Here is a 19,854-nt window from a genome sequence, read left to right on the forward strand (position 1 = left end):
AGTTTTATAAGTAGCAATAAACCTAGCTGTAGCCAGAACCCTTTGTTGTCTGCAAACAGAAGTAACTTGGTACCTGAAACTAGGAATATGAAATCTTGGCCCAGTCGAAAATCTCACCCTGTGACTTTGGTGGTTTTCCCTTAGAGATCTCAGGGAATACAGAAGACATCCCCCTGGTGCGCTGGAGGCAGCAATGGCTGGAGAATGGCACTTTGCTTTTTCACATCCACCACCAAGATGGTGCTCCAAGTCTCCCTGGACAAGACCCAACTGAAGAACCCCAGCATGAATCAGCAGAGGAGGAACTGAGGATCCTCCACATTTCAGTCATGGTAAGAGCAGGCTCGCCCCAGCCATCCGGCCACACATAGCCTGTGTTCACCTTGATATTAAGATTCAAGTTTTTGTTGTAATGACAAGATATATAAGGTGGCTGCCTATGAAGAAGTCCCCAGTTCTGGAGGTTGAGGGCACAGTACCTGTTTCAGTACAGCTCTGATGAGGACACTCACAGTCATTCCTATCGTAACAGATGGCTATGACTGGAGCAGGTGTGGAAGAGGTTGCACCCTCGACAGAAAGCCAGGGATGTACTATATATACAGTTCCCTCCAAGGTCATTCTGGTGATCGGGTTCTGAGGAGGATTTCCCAGAGGCTCCACCTCTTAAAGGTCCCACAACAACTCCCAATATTGCCAGTCTAGAAACTAGCCTTCCAACACAAGAGCCTTTCATTTCAATAGACAGAGCTGTATGAAATCCAAATCCAGGCAGATCACTGAACATGCTGATACATAAACTTCTCACTTGTAGGGAATGGATCCACATGTGCTGTGAAAGTTACAGCTATTTCTACAGAATAATTTCCCAACTGTTCTTTCTAGGTATATACCCATATATGGTATATGAAGTGACTTTCCCACATATGAGATAATATCAGAATGTCTTAGAAGGGAATGAGTCAGTTAATATATTGGAATGTTTTAGAGAAATTGCTCCATGGAGGTTTTTTGGATGACTGAATCTCCAAGCTGCTTGCTACTACCAAATCTTCCTTCATTTTTTTTCTGAACCAAGAGAAATCAGCACCCTGCTTCTCTCTTATGCCACAGTCCAAGGGATACCAATAGAAGCTCTGTAGCACAGTTTCAAAACCTCACCACCATCACCCAATCTGCATGTAAATGTGAAACCTCGAGAACATGATAAAATTCTTCCCAAAGTACTAGGAACCTGTAGTTAAGAATGTCTCTAAAATGTCATGCTCAATGACAGGTGTGTGAGAGAGGTGACGGGTTTTGGTAGTGTTTTGTTTACTGGTGACTACTTAGCAGTAGAACAAAGGTATCACATAGTTAATGTGTTGTCTATATTTGTGGAACAGATGAATACATTTTCAATGGAGACAGGGAAATATTTGGCATCAGCTCACCAACATACTACCTATATAGAGAGTCTTGAGAGGAGGTTGACACTTGGACTGGTTATTCATGGCTGCTTGTGTAGGACATTGCTACTTCATTGCTAGTATGCTCACACTGGCCCAACCTAGGCCTTGGTCTAATTTTAATTCATCTCTTGCTCCGATATTATTACTTGTCATTTAGTTATTATATCCAGCATTGCATTAGTCTCTGCCACAGTGCAGAGAACAGAGTAAGTTTTGAGTATTTTGTTATTGATGGCAGCTCAACACCTGTGTTGAGAGCCCCTGAGGAGGGATTCATGGACAGCTGACCCAGGAATGAAGAGGAAACAGCGTCAGCCTTGGGGCTAGCTTTCAGAGCTTTCTTTTATATGCTTGTAGTTCCTCACCAAAGAACAGCGGTAGCACTTAATTTTTCCAATAAAATGGGAATTTCCTTCAGCCTCCTTTCACTGTTTCTCATTTTTAGCCAGGCTGGAGAAGGCAGAGGTTTAAAGGGTACAAGTAGATGTCAAGGATGGCAAATGTCAAGTTGCCTCTAACTTGCCTCTCCCTTGGCCTTCTGGATGTGATCACCCCTCATCTCCATGGATATTTAGAAAGTCTCTGACCTCAGCTGTGGCCTGGAATCTCAAAGTAACCATAACATAGATTCTTTCCCCCCTTTTGTCAAAATGGCTTCTCAGTGGAGCCTGCAACACACCTGGCCTTCCTCCTCTGCCCCATTCCCATTCCACACCACACACCCGCACATGCTACTTCCCCATTCTCAGGCTGCTTCTCTAGGAACAGTTTCAAAGTCTGAAGTTGAGGCTCTGCCCTCAGCTCAGAAATCAAGCCTGAGGGTATCCTGTTTGAAGATGTCGTTCGGAGGGTCTCTGATGGTTTCTTCTGAGGAGACTCAGGGATAGGTAGACTCTATTTGATTCACTTTATACAATATCCTTTAGAGGTAATGTAGGCAGCAAATTGAGGGCTGAAGTAGCAGCCCGTTAAATGTTAAAAGATAATAAAACCCTCTGGCTAGTAATAGTCTTGGGCAGTGTGATGTGCACGTACAAGATTATCACCCTAACTCTCTTACTAATGAAATAACAATAGCAGAGTTATTTTCCCATGAACTCTAACGATCAATAATGATGCTTTTTTTTCTAGATTGATTCAAAATAGAATCATTTGATAAAAAGAGAAATGTTAAGGTTATTATGAAAATAAGAATATGTGCCACCATTCCTCTCTCTCTAAGGAGCTGTGTATTTAAAAGCTTAACAGGCAATCCTAAATATTTCAATATGTGTAGCGGGAATGGATGGTTTTGAGAAAACCTTCAAATTTCTGTCTTTCTGGACTCATGCTGCACTCGGCTTCGATGCCTTAATGCAGGGACGAGTGTGTATTTTCATATTTTGCTTTCACTGCATTTCATTTTAAGCACAACATGTATGGAATGATAGAATGTCCAACAGAGGTACCTTTTGGTATCCTTCTGAGATTACATGACTGAGAAAGTACAAGCTCTTCCTCCAAATGTGCCCAGTACAAACCCATGATCAGCAAAATCAGGGGCTTGCACAAGACCAAGAATCCAGCTGGGTGCTTTGCAATTTGAAGCTTGGAAAAAGCTTTCTTTCTTTTTTTTATTTTTCAATCACATCCCAAAATTTTTGAATTATTTTTTTCAAAAGAGTCACCATTTCTTCCTTGCGTACGATAATTGGATTTCCCTCCTGAAATCTTCGGTTATTGCTTTGAGGGTCAAGGGATATATTTTAACCTCCTGCATGATTCAAACTTAGCTGAAGAGATTTATTTCAAAATTTACAGGATAATTGACACTGAGAACCATGACAGTGCAGAAGCATATTCTTTGGCACACTTCTGAACAAATGGTAGCAGAATTAATGAATTAAAACCGAGTGTGAATTCTAAGCCAAAGGTTTAAAAAATAACAACCAGCCACAAAGCAAATTGTTTATTCCATAGAAGTCTAGATTTTGATGCAATTTCCATCAGACAGTCAGACATTGTGCAGATTTTAATTTCTACATGATACTTCTGCTAATTTACCATGTGATGTACATTTTTTCTCCTTAGAGTATGTAAAGAGAATATAATGGTTCATAATAGAATGTAAATGTATTATTTGTATATTTCATGGTTGTAATTAAAGATGGCAATGTTAATAGATTTCCTAAATGCACATATGTTGGTTAAGTTTTTCCTAGCAACTAGCCTTCAGTCTTGTCTGTCTGTCTGTCTGCCTACCATCTGTTTACTTCACGTTGTGGTAATTCCTACTGCAAGAGAATATCTTTTGAATGTTATTCTCCTTAGGCACAACTTAAAATTGGGGTGGGGGTGTCTTTGAGCTTCTGTGTGGCCTTCTGAGAATTATGTGGGCAAGTCCATCAGTCATGGCTACGTGCTGTCCAGGACCACTACCCCTAGGTGTGTGAGACTAGCATCATCAGGGTCCTGTAGCCTCTGCCTGTCAGTAGTTTCAAAGGTCTCCAGTGCTCCCCACTCCTGGGAGCTTCACCTACCTTATGGTATGGTATTTAATAGTTATTAAATAGAGAAGGAAATTTTGGGAAATTCCACTTTGGATAAGCAACATTTGAGGAGCAATTAATTAGTCCAAAAAACTTCCCAATACTGACTGTGGGCAGCTCCAGTTTCCAGGGCTGCTCGTCAGCTTTGTCTTGAAAGTCCCCATCTTAGTTCTTACTATTCTATGCAAGGTCAGCCCAGTCACTCAACCATTACTTGTTACTTTGCTTTGAGCCAGGTTTCATTCATTTCTAGAGCACAGACATCTAGGATATAGGGGAGTGGTTTCAAACATAAAAATCGTTCTCGGGACCCACAGGTACTTCATAAATGGGCATGAGAGACAATGCTGGATGATTTTTTTTTTAGTTACCCTTTGCCCTCAGCAAATTTACTCTAAAAATTTGTTAGCAAATTCATGAATCAAGGTCATTTTTTGCAGGTTTTATAGTCAGCCAATATTATTCATCTCATTCAAATCAGGAGGCCCCAATTTAGCAAGGCCAATCCTTTGATCTTCAAGAAACAAACGGAAATGCTTAGGCATGAGTTATACTGACAGGAAGGAAAGAACTGGAATAGTAAGTCAAAAACACAAAAGCCAGAATCTGATTCGTTTGCTCACCATTCAAGGCATTCGTCATGTGACTGGGCCACTTTCTGGTCATACCCATGCCTGTCAATGCCATCGTTAGATATTTTCCCATCCCTTAACAAAATGGTGGGCAGTCTCTAAGATAATCAACAAGCTCTCAAAAACAAATGGCTTTGCTTTGTTTGAAAGACAGCTATGCAAAAACCTGGAGGCCACATGCTTTACTGGGAACAATGCTCGACCTCCAGTAAGGTTTGTCTTGCAGGCTTCCCTCACCTGTCACTGCCGAATGGCTCTTCTGCCAGGAAGCACTGGGCTCAGTTGTGTGTGAGTTTCTTTGCTGATTCGGTGGCTCATCCTCTCGTTCCCAAGCAGTGCCTTTCTGTGTCTCTGTACTGTCATGGCCGGGCTACAGTATAAACCTCTTTTGATTTAGAGTTGGAGGCATAGGCTTCTAAAGCTGATTTTTACCACTTCAAGTAATTTACTTGAAGCTTCATTATCACATCTGCGAGATGAGTGCATTGGTAAGGCTTTCCAGCATTAGAGAGCAGATCCTTACTTGGGCTCTGTGATGGAGTTCTGGTATAGCTACAGGAGACACAGAACAACCCTGATTTTTTTTTTTAATCGCAAGTTTTCAAAAGTCAGATTTTCATGACTAGAAGGTTGCTTTTAGCCTCTGGGATGACAGCCTGGCTCTGTCACACCCACTTCTACTGTTTTGTTGCTATGAGTTAATACCTTTGCCAGCCTACTATCTGTTATATTTTTAATATTCTGATCATTTTATATCTGAAGTTCACTTTCCTCTTCATGTCCCCTCATTGGTGACTTCTCCTGACACAGTTTTTCCAACTTCATTTCTACTCTTTCTATTTTTCTTTTCTCTAATTCCAGTTCCTAAGGAGGGGGCTGGGAGAGCAGGCAGATCAACCAGTCACCATAGTCCCTGTTTGCGCAAAGGTTTCATATCATGTTAACCCATAGGTAGATATAGGCAGATGCAAGCCTAATCTTTTCCTGTTTGTTGTGACTAAGGAGAAACGGGTTTAATGACAAGCTCCTGCTCCTGGGACAGCTAAGAATAGCATATATATTATATAAATTTGGAATGACATATATATATCTATATATATATATGCATATATATGCTACATGCATTGTTGTATGGCTTCTGTTAACAATATGTAATATATATGTATAGCACTACTAATAATGAGTTGATTACTTTGTTCAGTAGAACAGAATTGGGTGCTTCTATAAGTATAGACTAAAAGGGTAGCTAAATGCTCAGGTGCTCAGCTGGTAAAATTTCTGCTTCGCAGATATGAGGGCCTGAGTTGGAATCCCCAATATCCATGTAAAAGTTGAGTACATATCACACACACACAAACATACATATATATATATATATATATATATATATATCAACCATCATAATCATCACAATCATCAGAATCTGAATTTCCATTTACTCTTCTACTCTCATCACTATACAATGCAAAGTATAACTGTCTGGTTTTACATAAGAGGTGACTAAGGAATATGCAGGCTACTAACTTACATGGCTACGAGTTTGCTGATCCAGAACTTGAATCTGAGTAGCTGGCGGAGTCCACACTCTATGTGAGAATATGTGTTTTTATGTTGGTGTCTCTCTCTCTCTCTCTCTCTCTCTCTCTCTCTCTCTCTCTCTCTCTCTCTCAAAGCATACAAGTAGATAGCATGTGTGTGCAGGTGAGTAGACAATCTCAGCACATTTGATCTCCCCATTCTCCTTGTTTGAAACAGAGTCTGTTAGTTTTTCTGCAGATATACAGGCTAGCAGGGCCATAAGCATCTGGGATAACATCCTTTTGGTTTCCCATGTCCCCGTAGGAGCACAGACATTTGTGAGGCAGACACTTTTACCAGCAAGCATCTTACTAGCTTTAGTCTATACTTGCCCACACACTCAATCTAGCTCTGTCCTAAGGGAAGTTATCAACCGGTCTTTAGCACTTAAATGCATTCATGGAGAAGCTTGTGCTAATTTTTGGACCCTGGTTGAACCAAATCTGATACATTCCCCTCTGTTACTATGGCGTATGAGTCTATGAGCACTAGGACCCATTGGCGTGATTGAACACAGAGCTTTCTGGGGCTGTACCAGGCAGCTGACCTCAGATGTTCAGATTCCGTTCAGCTCCACTAAACCCACCTGCTAACCTTGGCTTCCTCTCCCCCTCCTCACAGCTGGCTTTGGGCTTATTGGCAAGGAAAGAAGAGATTAGTTGGGGATTCCAACTCTGAAATTGTTAAAGTAGTGTAATAATAAACTCTGGATTCTCTCTATATATATTTTCATCCTTTTGCAGAGAAGTTTTAGGAATTGGAAGTGTCTTTTTCTAAAGCATTTCTGGCCTGCCATAGATTTAAACAAGTCATTGACTCATTTGCTCATTTCAATATTGTTTCTTTCATTTAACAATGTTTTTTTGAGGGGGGGCTTCAGGCATCTTGTAAGATACTAAGTAGATAGAAATTGAATATGACAAGACTCTGCTTTTAAAGAACATTTCATCATTTTACCAATACTTGATGTTTGAGGATAACCCTTGGCAGACCTGAGAGTCAGGTGAAGCGGCTGTCTCCTCTAGTAGTTTTATTCTGTCTTCTTTCAGTATTTCTGGGTATCCTAAATTTCAATGAGACCTTCCAGCTTCCTCATCTTTCCACACACCGACGAAATTAACAAACAGGCTGGATTTTCATAAACATTCTGCTGCCTTTTAACCATTTGATGCAATATTCTGTTCAGGAATTTAGCTCACTTCATACAGAAACTGACAATACACTTTTGAGTATTTAGTTTTCCAAAATCCCTGGAGATTCTTTTAAGAGCAGGAGTCATAATCTTTATGGTGTCTAAGTCAATATTTAGGAACTGAAATACCTTGTGTTCTTGTAGAGGGCCCTGGTTTGGTTCACAGCACCCACATGGAACCACTTGTAATTTCATTTCCATGGGATCTAATGCTCTCTGGCTTCCTGGGCTTCCTGCACACATGTGGTGCAGAGAGGCACAGACTCACAAATACACTTAAAACTAATATTCAAAATAACAACGTTGTTGCTTACTGAGCCCTTGTATTCTATCCACAGCAGTACACAAGATCATTTTTATGCCTAACACCAATAGTTTTCCATAGAAATTTTGTGACACGGGGGAAAATTACTGTGCGTTCTAGATGTGAACACTGAAACTTAGGGAACAGTCAAATATACCATGAGATGTAAAGTTAGGATTCAAGGCATTATATTCAGACCCATCTTTACTACAATAGTCCCTAAGTTAGGTAGCTTCAGGAACATGTCTGTCTAGATTTCCAAACTGCCATGTAGTTTTATTTCTTTTAGCTAGCCGAGCAGAAATCCTATACTCGATGAAGATTAGGAAGGTCTATACAGCACTGAGCAAATTGTTACCATAGTATGATCTTGAAGCTACTTTAAAAGGTGAAGAGCTCCTTTGGACAGTGAGATCGAGGCTTCCAACCAAGACTGGTATTGGCTCTGAGTAAACACTAGTCCTTGAGAAGCCTATTAAGCCTATAAGTTCTACAACATTGAATTTCAGTTACACAGTTTACTGCAAGGGCTTCCCTATCAGAGAGACTGATTCAAATCATAATTCTATTACTTACTAAATTTTCTAGTGACATTGTGGAAATTGCTTTATCTCTTTAAACTCTCTTTAGGACACGGATAGTAATAGATCTTACTCAAGGGGCTGTTTTGATGATTACATATGGGATTCTTGTAAAGCGCTTCCTACAGTGCCAGGACTTTTGGAAATGCCCAGTAAATATCAGATAGGTAAATTCTCAGAGCACTATGCAAACTGCCTGTAACAATTCAGTGTGCAATGTGTTACCCAGGGGGGTCACTACCTCAGGGAGTGATAAAAGCAGCTGGGTTCATAGCAACCCCCTCCAGGAGGCCTGAAAGATCTGTGCTTAGGGAAAAGATTGAGGCAATTAGGATCATGAAAGCAACAGAATTGGTCTATTACAAATTATGGCGTGTGCTCATGGACATCCAGGCCCTGATAGGCCTCGTTTTCATTGTTAACAAGGTTTCCTAGCAGGTATCCTAGCAGATATCCTTTGGTTTAGACTAATAATCCCATCTCCATGTTCTCTGGAAGAACTTCATTAGCGTACTTAATTTTTAATCAAGCCAAGTGATGTCATTATGGGAATTCCTTTTCTGCCCAGGTCTCCATGCATACGAAGGTTGTTATTTCTTCCATTCACAAACAGAAGAGGAAGATAGAAAATAGTTGGCAGTACTCATGGCTAACATTGTGGGAGAACTCAGAGATTCTGATTCCTGGTGCTGTTGTCTTTCTCCAGGCCACAGTGCCTATCAATCAATTTGGGGATTCTCTTATAGACTTGAAGTAGCCTTTAAATCTGATTGTAAACTTGCACCCTTGGGCTCTCATTGGAGACACAATAGACTTCAATATAGAAGGCAGATCCAGTGGTAAATACACAGAGAGAATCCTTGCAGGGACAAATATTATCTAAACTAAGGGCCTATAAACAGTAGCTGGTAAGCCTTTTCCCCTTTGAGGGCATGTGAGATCTGTCCCATCTCTTTGTCTCTTGCCAAACCAGTTCCCAAACTACTATATATAGTACATCATATATGTAGATATATTAGTATGACTGATTTCCAGCAAAACTTTATTTACAAAAGCAAGCAGTGGGCCATATTAAGACTATAGGCTATAATTTGTGAAGCTGATCAAATAAATTGTTTTTAGAACTTAAGGAGACTGAAATCTGGGAACCTATTGGATAAGTGCTTAAGTTCCTGTATCCAGTGTAAAATAAAAATGTCAGCACACTAGTTTAGTCAGACCCTCATAAACTGCTAACAATCATTACTTAAAGCATAGATTATTCCTGTGAGAAATTGAAGGCCTTGTGGTATCCACAAATTCGGATGAACTCTAAGCACATTACCTATGTCTGTGAGCTGTTGATGGCTTTAGACAAGACCCATGCTGGTGAGAACAAGATAATCCTTATACTCTACAGAAGACTGAAGCAGGACATTCATCATGTGCTGTTTCTCTTCTCTGTAAGGGTGATGGTTCCTGCTTGGTTTCAACTTTGCTTCTCACCATTGCTTATATGAGATGTCAGGATATGTAAAAACACTCCTTTGTGGCTAAACACTCACTATAATTGTAAATGGTGAAAGTAAAATTATGCTCACCAATGCAGAGTGATGACGAAGTTGGCTTGTGTATAGGTATACATGGTAGAGGATGCTTTCAAAACCGACTGGTCTCTTGCATTCTTGCTGAGCTTCATGGTGGACAAAGGCTTTCAGACCTTGCCTTATCACATCAACTTTTCTGTATGTGATGAAGGTCAGCAGAGGTCTTGCTTTTCTGGGACGATGATGTCAGGAGGTCTGAAGTCCTCGAGAGATCTGGGAAGGACAGGTGCTCTCAGCTGCTGCCTTGCTATTTCTGATTCCCCACTCTTGATACCTCTACCACTGTGCCTGACATCCTCGAATAGCTAGAGATGAGTCAAGTTGCTGACTAACTTGGGATGAATCAGATGTCAATTTGTTGATGTGATGCTGTGGCTGACAGAACTAAGTACTTCTTTGAAGAGTGTCTGGAACCCGCTAGTCTCTGGGTCTCAATACCTGTATTTGAGACTTAGGCAACTACTTTCGATGGCCTGTGATATAAATTCTGGTACCCAAACAATATAAAGGAGCCAGGGATAGATGGGAGATGAGTATAGAAGATGGGGTGCCAGATGTAAAAAAAATCAGCATTCATTTTCTCCTGTGCTAGATCTTATTTAAATGAGTTATGGAAGGCTTTGGGACTCAGACATGCAGACATTTGGCGTTTGTAAGAGTGGACATGTCAGAGCCTGGCATTGCTGGCTTGAGACACCTTCTTACAGAGTGATGTGTGCTGTAATACAGAACAAACCTGAGGGCATTCTGTATCCCAACAGTGACATCAAAGTAGCCATCTTTTATTCATTTTCCTGTTTCTAAATTTCATACAGTATACATATCCAAGTTGCCAGCCCTGGATTTCAGATGAGGATGTTTGTCCCAATCCTTCTCAGTGTTCTATGGCTCACATCCAAGGCTTCAACATTTGAGGACTGAAAGCATGCAGGGCCTATTCCCTCTCCTTGGACTCCACCTAAGGTGGGGCTAGAGTAGCATCTCTCCATCCCAGAAGGATGTGCTGGCAACTTCTGTGTCGGGGCTGCATGGGTATAGATGCAGCTCTTCTGGTACAGCCTGCATTGGTCCTGAGTCATGTCAGTGATAAGAAGAAACAAGCCAATGAGACAGCAGCTTGGGGTTAAGATAAGGCCATTGAAATCGAAATCAGGACTAAACTCCCCCTTTTTATCAAAACCTCCTAAGGGGAAGACCCCTCTGAGTTTCCATCCCGAAATATAAACCTTGGTTGAAATAAACATTCTGAAAATTCCAAGGATTTTTTTAATTCAATATTTTAACGTATACTATTTAGCATTTTCCAAGTCTTTTCATTTAAATTGACTAATGTGTCCAGCTTAAGCTTATTTCATCCTTTATCAGAGATGAAAATACCAACAGAAGCACACGCTTGATGGTCTACTTCATAATCTTTTCAATACAAGTTAAAAAGAACCTTTTATAGCACTAATGATGAAATTATAATGGTTAGCCCTTTTACCAGGCATAGATGTATCATGTACTAGGAACACATAGGCAGGCTCTGCCCTCTGTCTTGGGAATCTCAGGTTAGATGACCTTTTGGGTAGCCTCGGGCTATCACATTCTGATGTATGAAAGTGAAGGAAGTGTGGGACACAGCATTCCCTGGTTGACATACTTGAAAGTAATCTATGAAGAAACTTTCGTTCCCTGCAGCGACTCAACTCTCCTTTCTTCCCATTCATGAACATGAAGCAGCAGTCTGTGGGGAAAATGGCGGAGTGTGATTGTGGGTTAGGTGGGATGGAAAACATCCCATCTGGGAGGGAGCGCTTCTTCCCACTGCACTGGGGAGAGGCTTGGTGACTGTGATCTCTTTCCATAGCATGATGGGGTCTCTAGGAATTGCTGTGCTTCCTGTCACACAGGTCTTCTCCTCTCAAGTTCTTACTAAATGCACCTCCAAATTTCCCAGCAGGAAATACTCTGAATGGAGCACCTCCAGGGCCCCAAGAGGAAACAGGCTATGGGGAGACCATCCAGTCTCAGCCTTGGGGGACTGGGTAAAGAGAAAGATCTTGAGATGGTGATGTTCCAAAGGAAAAGGGGATGGTTGGTGCATGTGGACTCATACCTGTGCAATAAGAGTGTCAGCACCTGGAGAGAAGATTCCAGATCCCCTTTCAGGTGGGCCTTCTGTTTCTCAGAACAAATTCTGGGGAAGAGTGGCAAAGAAGTTGAGTTATGCATTTCACCAGGTGCACACTTCTCTCTGACAGACTGGACACTGTGTCTTGTTTTCTATGTCTTGTCTCACCACTCAGGCCAACAGACATAGCAAGTTTTGCCTTTTTGATCAAATTCGATATTCTTATTTGTTTTCACCTCATTCATCTAATGGGAAAAGCTAGAATGAGAAGTGGGCCTTTAAGCTATTCTGTGAAATACTGTAAGTATGTCCAAAGTATGAATTTGGCATTCAGAAACATTTATAAGCACTACATTACCCAGTTAGCATCATTCCAAGTGACCAGAATTGTAGAGCCGACTCAAAGGAAAAACATAGCTATTTTATGTGAAAATTATCTACACAAGTAAATAGTGCATTTCCATTATTCAGGGACTACTTCCTGTTCATGTTTTATTACCTAGAATCCCCTTTCCATGCCTACTTAGTTCCTTTTCATGAGCCCATCCTGAACATGGAGTCTCCTAGACTGCCTATCTTTCACCAAGCATATATTTTTCTGATGTCCTGAGAATCTCTCTCTTCCACTCTTTACTCAGTACTTGTGTCCTTCTTTTGACCTGTTTTTAAAATGCCCCTCACATCACCGTAAGGTTCATGAAACCCAGCTCAAACTATATTCTCTTCAGGAAAGACAAAGCCTTGAGGAGTTCCCTGTGCTCAGAATGCTAAAGTCCATGGTGCCAACCTGTCACAGCCTGACTAGGGAGAGGGAACAGATCAGGTATTGAGGGAGGACAGGAGTGAAGCCCTGAGGGTCAGAAGAATGAATGGAAACAGGCAACTTCATACATGCCCCTTTTTACTCTTTGCCTTAGCCACTCTGAGCAGCTCACCATGCTTAGGGTGGCCCTTCCTAACTTTTAAGACTTCCACATTTTAAGCAGTGGTGGCCCTTTGCTTCACAATGACTTTGTCCTTGACAGGCGGCACCTCTTCTTTCTTTAAGATTTTTCCTCACCTCATCATTTCCTCTAGGAAACTGCCTTCCACTCTCCTTCCCTCTGTGCTGTGTTGAGTCATGTTATACTTCTTCTTGTTGTCCTTATTTGAGCATGCGGGGGTCTCCCATGAGAAGGCATCCCTCACTGGGAGGCATTATGTACTTTTGTATTCTAATGGAGCACTCAGTCTTCGGATAAGAGTCCACAAAGGACTTCAATAAAGAACATGTAGCCCTATGAGAAAGGCTTAGCAGGACTGACCAACTAGCTAAAATCCAGAGACATGGGATGGCCAAATGACTGGGAGTTAGTGACCAGCCAGTGGCTTCCTCTGTTCTGAGACCTTCAGAGGGAGCCTTTGATTTCTGCCTCTTCTCTTTTGCTGGTTATGTCTCCCTTTCCTCACTACATTCGTGGGACCCAGAACCTTAAATGAAGACTGTTACTCATACCAGAAGTGAGTGACCATGAAGCTTTCTGTATTGCATATATAATGTATCTCATACATAAATAAGCATGCATTATCATCATAATTGAATATATGAATAATTTGTTACATAAAATAGCTACATAAACATATTATTTGATAGTGATAAAAAGTGACTTAAAGATTTTTCAGAGTGAGATTCCCAGTTCTGAGTATCAGGAGATATAGTATAAGTCCTGGGACGAGACCACATGGTATTATGCATTAAAGAGGCTTCCCCAGACTCTCAAAGTCTGCAGAGTTCCTTGTTCAACCTTCTGGTAGGAGGAAAAAACCAAAACAGTTGTTCCTTGTTCTCTTGTCCTCAGCGGCTGGTTTCGTACTTCCGCAGTTTGCAGCCATAATGCCATGATCCCTGCTATGTCCCCATCAATTGTTGAGATGTGGGAAGTGCATTTGATCTAAACAATAAGTAAAGTGCTAAAATTTGTGACTGGCTTCCCTTTCTTATTAGCACAGAGTCAGGGTTATAAATGACCTATAATAAGGTAGTGCCTACCCAACTCACATTCTGGCGCACTCTCTTGACTGAGGACGAGAAAAAATATATTGTTATAGCTGGTATGGAGTGTGTGGAACCTTCAGTATGGCTGTGAGGTCTACCTAGCTTGTGACCCTCATCTGTCATGGTGTGCTGGCAGAGAAAATTGCTGGTCCTGACAGCATTTGGTCCTTCTTCAAGCCAGATTCACTTCCTCCCAACTCCCGAATGGAGTTAGGGAGAATGATTCTGTCCTATCTCCAATCACTGTAGAAACAGAAACACAAGTGTAAGTCATTTTACAGAAATAAGTACACATGATGTACTGATTTCTTTTAAGAAAAAAAATGAAAATTGGAGATTTAGTTTCTAAGAAGAGGGTTCTTTTAAAAAAAAATAACACTGTTCTTTTTACAAAACATGTGATACAGGTTCCCATGGATAATTAGGTGCTAAATTGGTGTTTAAAAAATTGATAGCAATTTTTTTGACCTTTCTCGTGATGACACTATTCATACAGTGCTCCATGAACTGGGGCAGGAACAGTAAGATCTGAATGCAAGTCAATTAATTTTACCGGCGAGGGTAGGGGCGGGATTTGTCCACGTAGCTGAGGCACTAAAATGAATGTGCCAGAGTGAGGTTGGAGAAAGATATTGAGCTTTCTGAAAACATAGCCCTCTTCCTGAACTTCAAATTCATACTATGCACCTGTTATTTGAACATCTTGCAAGTGAGAAAACTCTCATCCAGATCTAGCTGGCTTCTTCCCAGGAGGATGTATAGCCAAGTTTGCGACCAAATGAGAAAGCCCAAGGGACTCCCAGATACTAGACACAAAGACAGGTGTCCAGATGAGCTGACAAATGGTTGGAGAGTAACGGTACTTACATTTTCTCAGACTCATCGAGACAGTGAGAAACTGTTAAGCAAACCATTGTACTTACTAAGGGTCTGCCCTGTGCTGGATCCTCTTCTAAAGGATTCTGGGAAGTATTTACAATTAGAATATGGATCCTGCATGCCAGTCTAGTTAGCACTATGACAGAAGAAACCCACTATTATGGGTTCAGGATTAATTTATACCAGCATATACTTTGGGAGTTGAAATATAACATACAGGGAGGAGAAGGACATGAGGACATGTGCTGGGGCTCAAAAGAGTGGAGTGAAATTAGGCAATTGGGAGGGAAAGCTTTGGATACAAAATCATGCTAAGAAATGTCAGGGCACAGAAAGAGTAAAGTCTCAGGAATGGCCGCAAATAACAACTCTACAATCCTGTACTCCACCCCCTTCTGTCTTTCTCTGCAGGCCTGTCTGTCTCTGTTTCTGTCTTCTCTGTCTGTCTCTGTCTGTCTCTGTCTGTTTCTCCGTCTCTCTCTCTCTCCCTCCTTCCTTCCTTCTCCCCTCTCTCTTTCACACACACACACACACACACACACACACACACACACACACACACACACACACACACACACACACACACACACACAAGAGAGAGAAGAAGACAAAAAAAGAGAAAGAGAAACAGAGAGAGACAGCAAAAAGAATGCATTAAGAATAGAAAAAGAATAAGCCATACTATTTAAAAAAAAAAAAAGCTGAAACTTCATGAGCACTGTGATCTAAATTAAAATGAATTCATAACAACATCACACATAGGCTGGGAATGGTGAGTCCAGGGTCGCCTGCCCCAGACACAGAATTAGACACTGGCTTGGCAGATGAGGTCGGCCTCATCAGTTGCCTTGGAAGCAAGAGTCTCTGCTATTCTTCTACCATGTGATCATCTCTGGCTGGATCAGGCTGACCCACAGATTCACTCTGCATGATTGAGCCACTGATCAGTAAATTAAAATCTGACAAACAATAGCACAGTTGAGCCTTTCCTTGCCTCCCAGGAGAGGGGGCGGGAGGGGGAGCTGGGCTCAGCCTCAAGCTTCCCTTTGCCCTTGCCCATCTTTATCTGGTAAGTATTGGGTTTATGCCCAAGGTCCTGGTGTATATAGCATGCACCTGACTGGGAACAAAGTGAACCACAGTCAGCTGGTGCCAAAAAGAAACTTCTATATCAAGTTCTTTCCTTCAGTCCATCACCATCCCACCTGATCCTGAAAATCTAAGTGTAAGAGAGGAAGCCTGAAAACCAGAACAAAACTGGCAACATGTGGCAAGAGTGGCTGGAGGGGGCACCAGGGCTGGAGGAGGCAGTTGGAGAATAATTTGTTGGGGTTTTTTTTGTTTGTTTTTTCCTGTTTTTTTTTTCACACTAGTGATGGGAAGGATTTGAAGACTTGGTTAATGACTTTACCAACAAAAATAAATCTAATTAGCTGCGGACAATATGCTGCTGATGTTGGTGCTGGTGGTTTAACGAAGCCTGTCCTAATGAGGGTGTCATGATCTCACTCAGACTGTCTTGACAAACCAGACCTCTTCTCCAGAGTTTGTGCTTGATTAGCTCCAGAGAAAAACTGAACACAACACATTCTTTAAAGGGAAAGATAAAAAGGATGCCAGTCAGTGCATGACCCCAGGGAGGCAGTGCTCTTACCCTATCCTTCTCCTCTCATGCTTAGGGCCTTTGGCAAAAGGTGTGGCTTGGAAGGGGTTTCAGCACACAAGGCTCTGATCCTATATGGGTATCAGCATCTTCCCTAAGCCCTAAATTCCCTCTCTCCCTCCTATTGCTACAGTCTTTGTTCTATTGTGCATCTTTCTTGGAGGGCAGGACTGAGCCACAGCTGGAGTGTAGAAAGAGATCTGACTTTAAATTCTCATTGTCCTCTGTAGGGTTTAGATGAGAATTTGAAGCTTGTGGTTAAAATGTTGACTGATGTGGGTCAGATAACTTACAAGTTGAAGGCACCTCGTGATCAGCATTTAATGGTTTGGGTTGGGAGTGAGCATTACTATCCTTTGTTAGCCTTTATTGTCAAGTTGACTGAAGTGATAGTTACCCTGGAAGAAGAAGTTTATATTCAGGAATTTCCCAGATCAAATTGGCCTGGGCCATGTCCATGAGAAATCATCCTGATTGTTGATTCTTCCCAGCCAACTGTGGAAGAAACTATTTCTCAAGCAGGCGGTCCTCGGCTGTATGAACAAAGATCACTAAGGTCAAACCACAGAACAAGCCAGTGAGCAGCATTTCTCTATAGTTTCTGTTCCAGTTTCCACCTGAGCTCTTACCCTGACTTCCCTCTGTGATGGACAGTGATCTGAAAATGTGTGCCGAAGAAACCCTCTCCTCCCGCCAGGTGCTTTGGGTCATGGTGTTTATCACCACAAAGGAGCAAATGAAAGCAAATTAGAACCGATCCTAATGCCAAATGTGAAGCGGACAGCTTTACTTTTTACCTTGTATCTACATCTCTTGGCGGGTGGGGAGTCTGATAATAATGTAATCCCTAGTGTCCATCAAAAGTCTAAGTATGGCTTTTTTGTCAACCCATCTCTGCTGTGTGGTAATGCTGTGCAGTTGTCTATTGTTTCACAAAGGTCCCTACACATGTGTCATATTCCATCTGAAAGCCTTTCTATCCTTAGATTTTGAAGCATATTGTCTCTATCTCTCTCTCTCGTGTGTGTGTGTGTGTGTGTGTGTGTGTGTGTGTGTTTCATGTGTTGATGTGAGCATGATGCACATAGCATGGATGTTGAGATCCAAAGACCTTCTTGGGTGTTGATCCTTACGTAGCTTTTGTTTGACATAGCAGGTCTCATTGTCTTAGAACTTCCACATGGCACCAAGATAGCTAGAATATGGGTCTTTTGGGATCTACCTATCAGACCTGTGGGTTTCTAGGGATCCACTTGTCTAGAATACAAGTTTCCAGGTTCTAGTTATTTCCCCAAGCCATCTTGCTATAGCTGGGATTGCTGGCATTACCCACTACATCCAGATTTTTTTTGATGGGCGATGGACATCTGAATTCTAGTCCTCACGTTTGAGAAACAAGCACTTTTCTGACTATGCTATCCTCTCAGCCCACTGATTATACTTTGAAACATCTATCCCAGGAATCTTAAAATCAAGCTCTTCCCTCTATGTAAAGTAACCATCTTTGGCACAACTGAGCTATTGCTGAGTTATGTATTTATGTATCACAATAATTAAGCTTTACTGAATGACATGGGGATATAGTGCAGGCACTATCAATAATACTAAGCACAAATACAAGGTGATCCTTGCTTACATAGCCCCAAAGATTAGATATGAAGGCAAGATTGCCAATGGATTGTCAATGTTATGGATGATAGTGAGAGAGCTGGGTGACTGGAACCTTGGCTGTCATTGTAGGCCTTTCTGCTTCTACAAGGTCCTGTGGCCATATTACCAAGGGTCAGTATTTAGGTATTGATTTGACTTTGTATGGCTAGATAAATTTGTAAAAACTTACTTAACTCTTTTAATCTTCTGTTTCCTCATTTAAAAAAAGCAATATAACTTCCAGTTATATTTATTGATTTATCTAGTTATATTCATAGTCAGCAAAGTAATGAGTATATTAGGCATTATGTCTGGCACATGGTAGGAATTTAACAAATACTATCATTACTATTAATTTCCCTTCTCCATACCAGCAGTATGGGAAGAAGGCAATATATTCCTCTAGTCATCAAACAAAGCAGAAGCTCAGAGAGGAATGATATGTACACAGTGGAGTTGTGATGAAAAGATCAGAAGTATCAGAAGTAGTTTGTCCTTGAGTTTGTCAGGAAACAAACCATCAGCTGTGTAGATGCATCACTCCTCCATATCATTGGAAAGTCTTTAATAACAGAAGAGATAGGGACAAGGGGATTTGAATACCTGACTAGGCCCAGTCACAACAGAGTTCATTGCACCTACGATCATTAAGTTGTCCCCTACACTTAGGTCATGAATATGACCAAGGTCATTCTCCATCTAAAGGCCATCCATCTACGCCTTTTCTAGGCTCTCTGAGAAGCACAACTTTGAAGAGTCCATACGACTTTTCATCTTATAACTGTTATAAGATGAAGAGTTATAACTGGTTTATATAGTGACAGTAAAGATTATGGACCAAGTTCAAAGAAATCTTAACTTCTTTGCTAATGGTGCCACAGGCTGTTGTCATCTGCTGAAGTCACTGAGATCCCCAGGCATGCTTTTTTACATATAGTCTTTCTCAATGACCGAGCTTTAAAGTAACTGATTATTTTTTCTCGGTTCCAACTGCTGCCCACAGAGCCATCAATGCTGCAAGACTTCCCCTTTCTCCCTTTGGACAAGGCTCCCTCATTTTGAGAAGATAGATAAAACAAATCTCAACCAATTGCATCTGGTTAAACAACGAGAAGAATTCTAATGGTCATTAGCAAAAATATCCACTGCCTCTTCCATTACTTGTTCAATAATTCCATTAATGTTTGGTCCTAATGGGGCAGATTATTATCACAATTTTATTTCATCAAGATTGCCTACTGCAAGAAAACAAGGTGCAAAGAGGAAAGGAGCTTAGCCAAAGACAAGCATTGGGCATTAGCGAGCTGGAGATGTTTATTTATTGGCTTCATGCTTGGCTAGTGAAGTTTTGAAGGACTGGTGTTCATAGCCCAGGGAGAAAGTCTGTCTCATGTTGTTGTGTTCATGGGCTGCTGAGATAGCGACCTGGAGTGCTTTTGTTTCTACGTGGATCCGTTAGTCTCCTGGCTTGGCTGTCACGCATAATACACACATTTACGCATGGCTGTGCACACATAGCTACAAAATAGGTTCTATGAAGATCTGTCCTTTTAATACCTAACGCTGATGAGGGGTCACATCCAGGACATCTGCCTCTATCGCTCCATCTTTCATAGAACTTTTGAGTTTAAACCCAGAGGGATGCGAGCATCCAAGCTCTGC

At 41.4% G+C, this 19,854-nt stretch overlaps 1 protein-coding gene across 5 annotated transcripts in view; it reads left to right on the forward strand.

Annotated features, from left to right (window-relative positions):
* The window catches only part of Astn1 (astrotactin 1), a 307,737-nt gene that overhangs the window by 109,574 nt on the left and 178,309 nt on the right, over positions 1 to 19,854 (forward strand). For all 5 annotated transcript variants that reach the window (XM_032914598.1, XM_032914599.1, XM_032914597.1 and 2 more), the window contains exon 2: positions 145 to 332. In XM_032914598.1, coding sequence (XP_032770489.1) covers positions 145 to 332 — 188 coding nt within the window. The remainder of the gene's footprint in view (positions 1 to 144; positions 333 to 19,854) is intronic.

The sequence above is a fragment of the Rattus rattus genome, chromosome 10 (genome assembly GCF_011064425.1).
Source record: "Rattus rattus isolate New Zealand chromosome 10, Rrattus_CSIRO_v1, whole genome shotgun sequence".
In the NCBI taxonomy this organism is placed as follows: domain Eukaryota; kingdom Metazoa; phylum Chordata; class Mammalia; order Rodentia; family Muridae; genus Rattus; species Rattus rattus.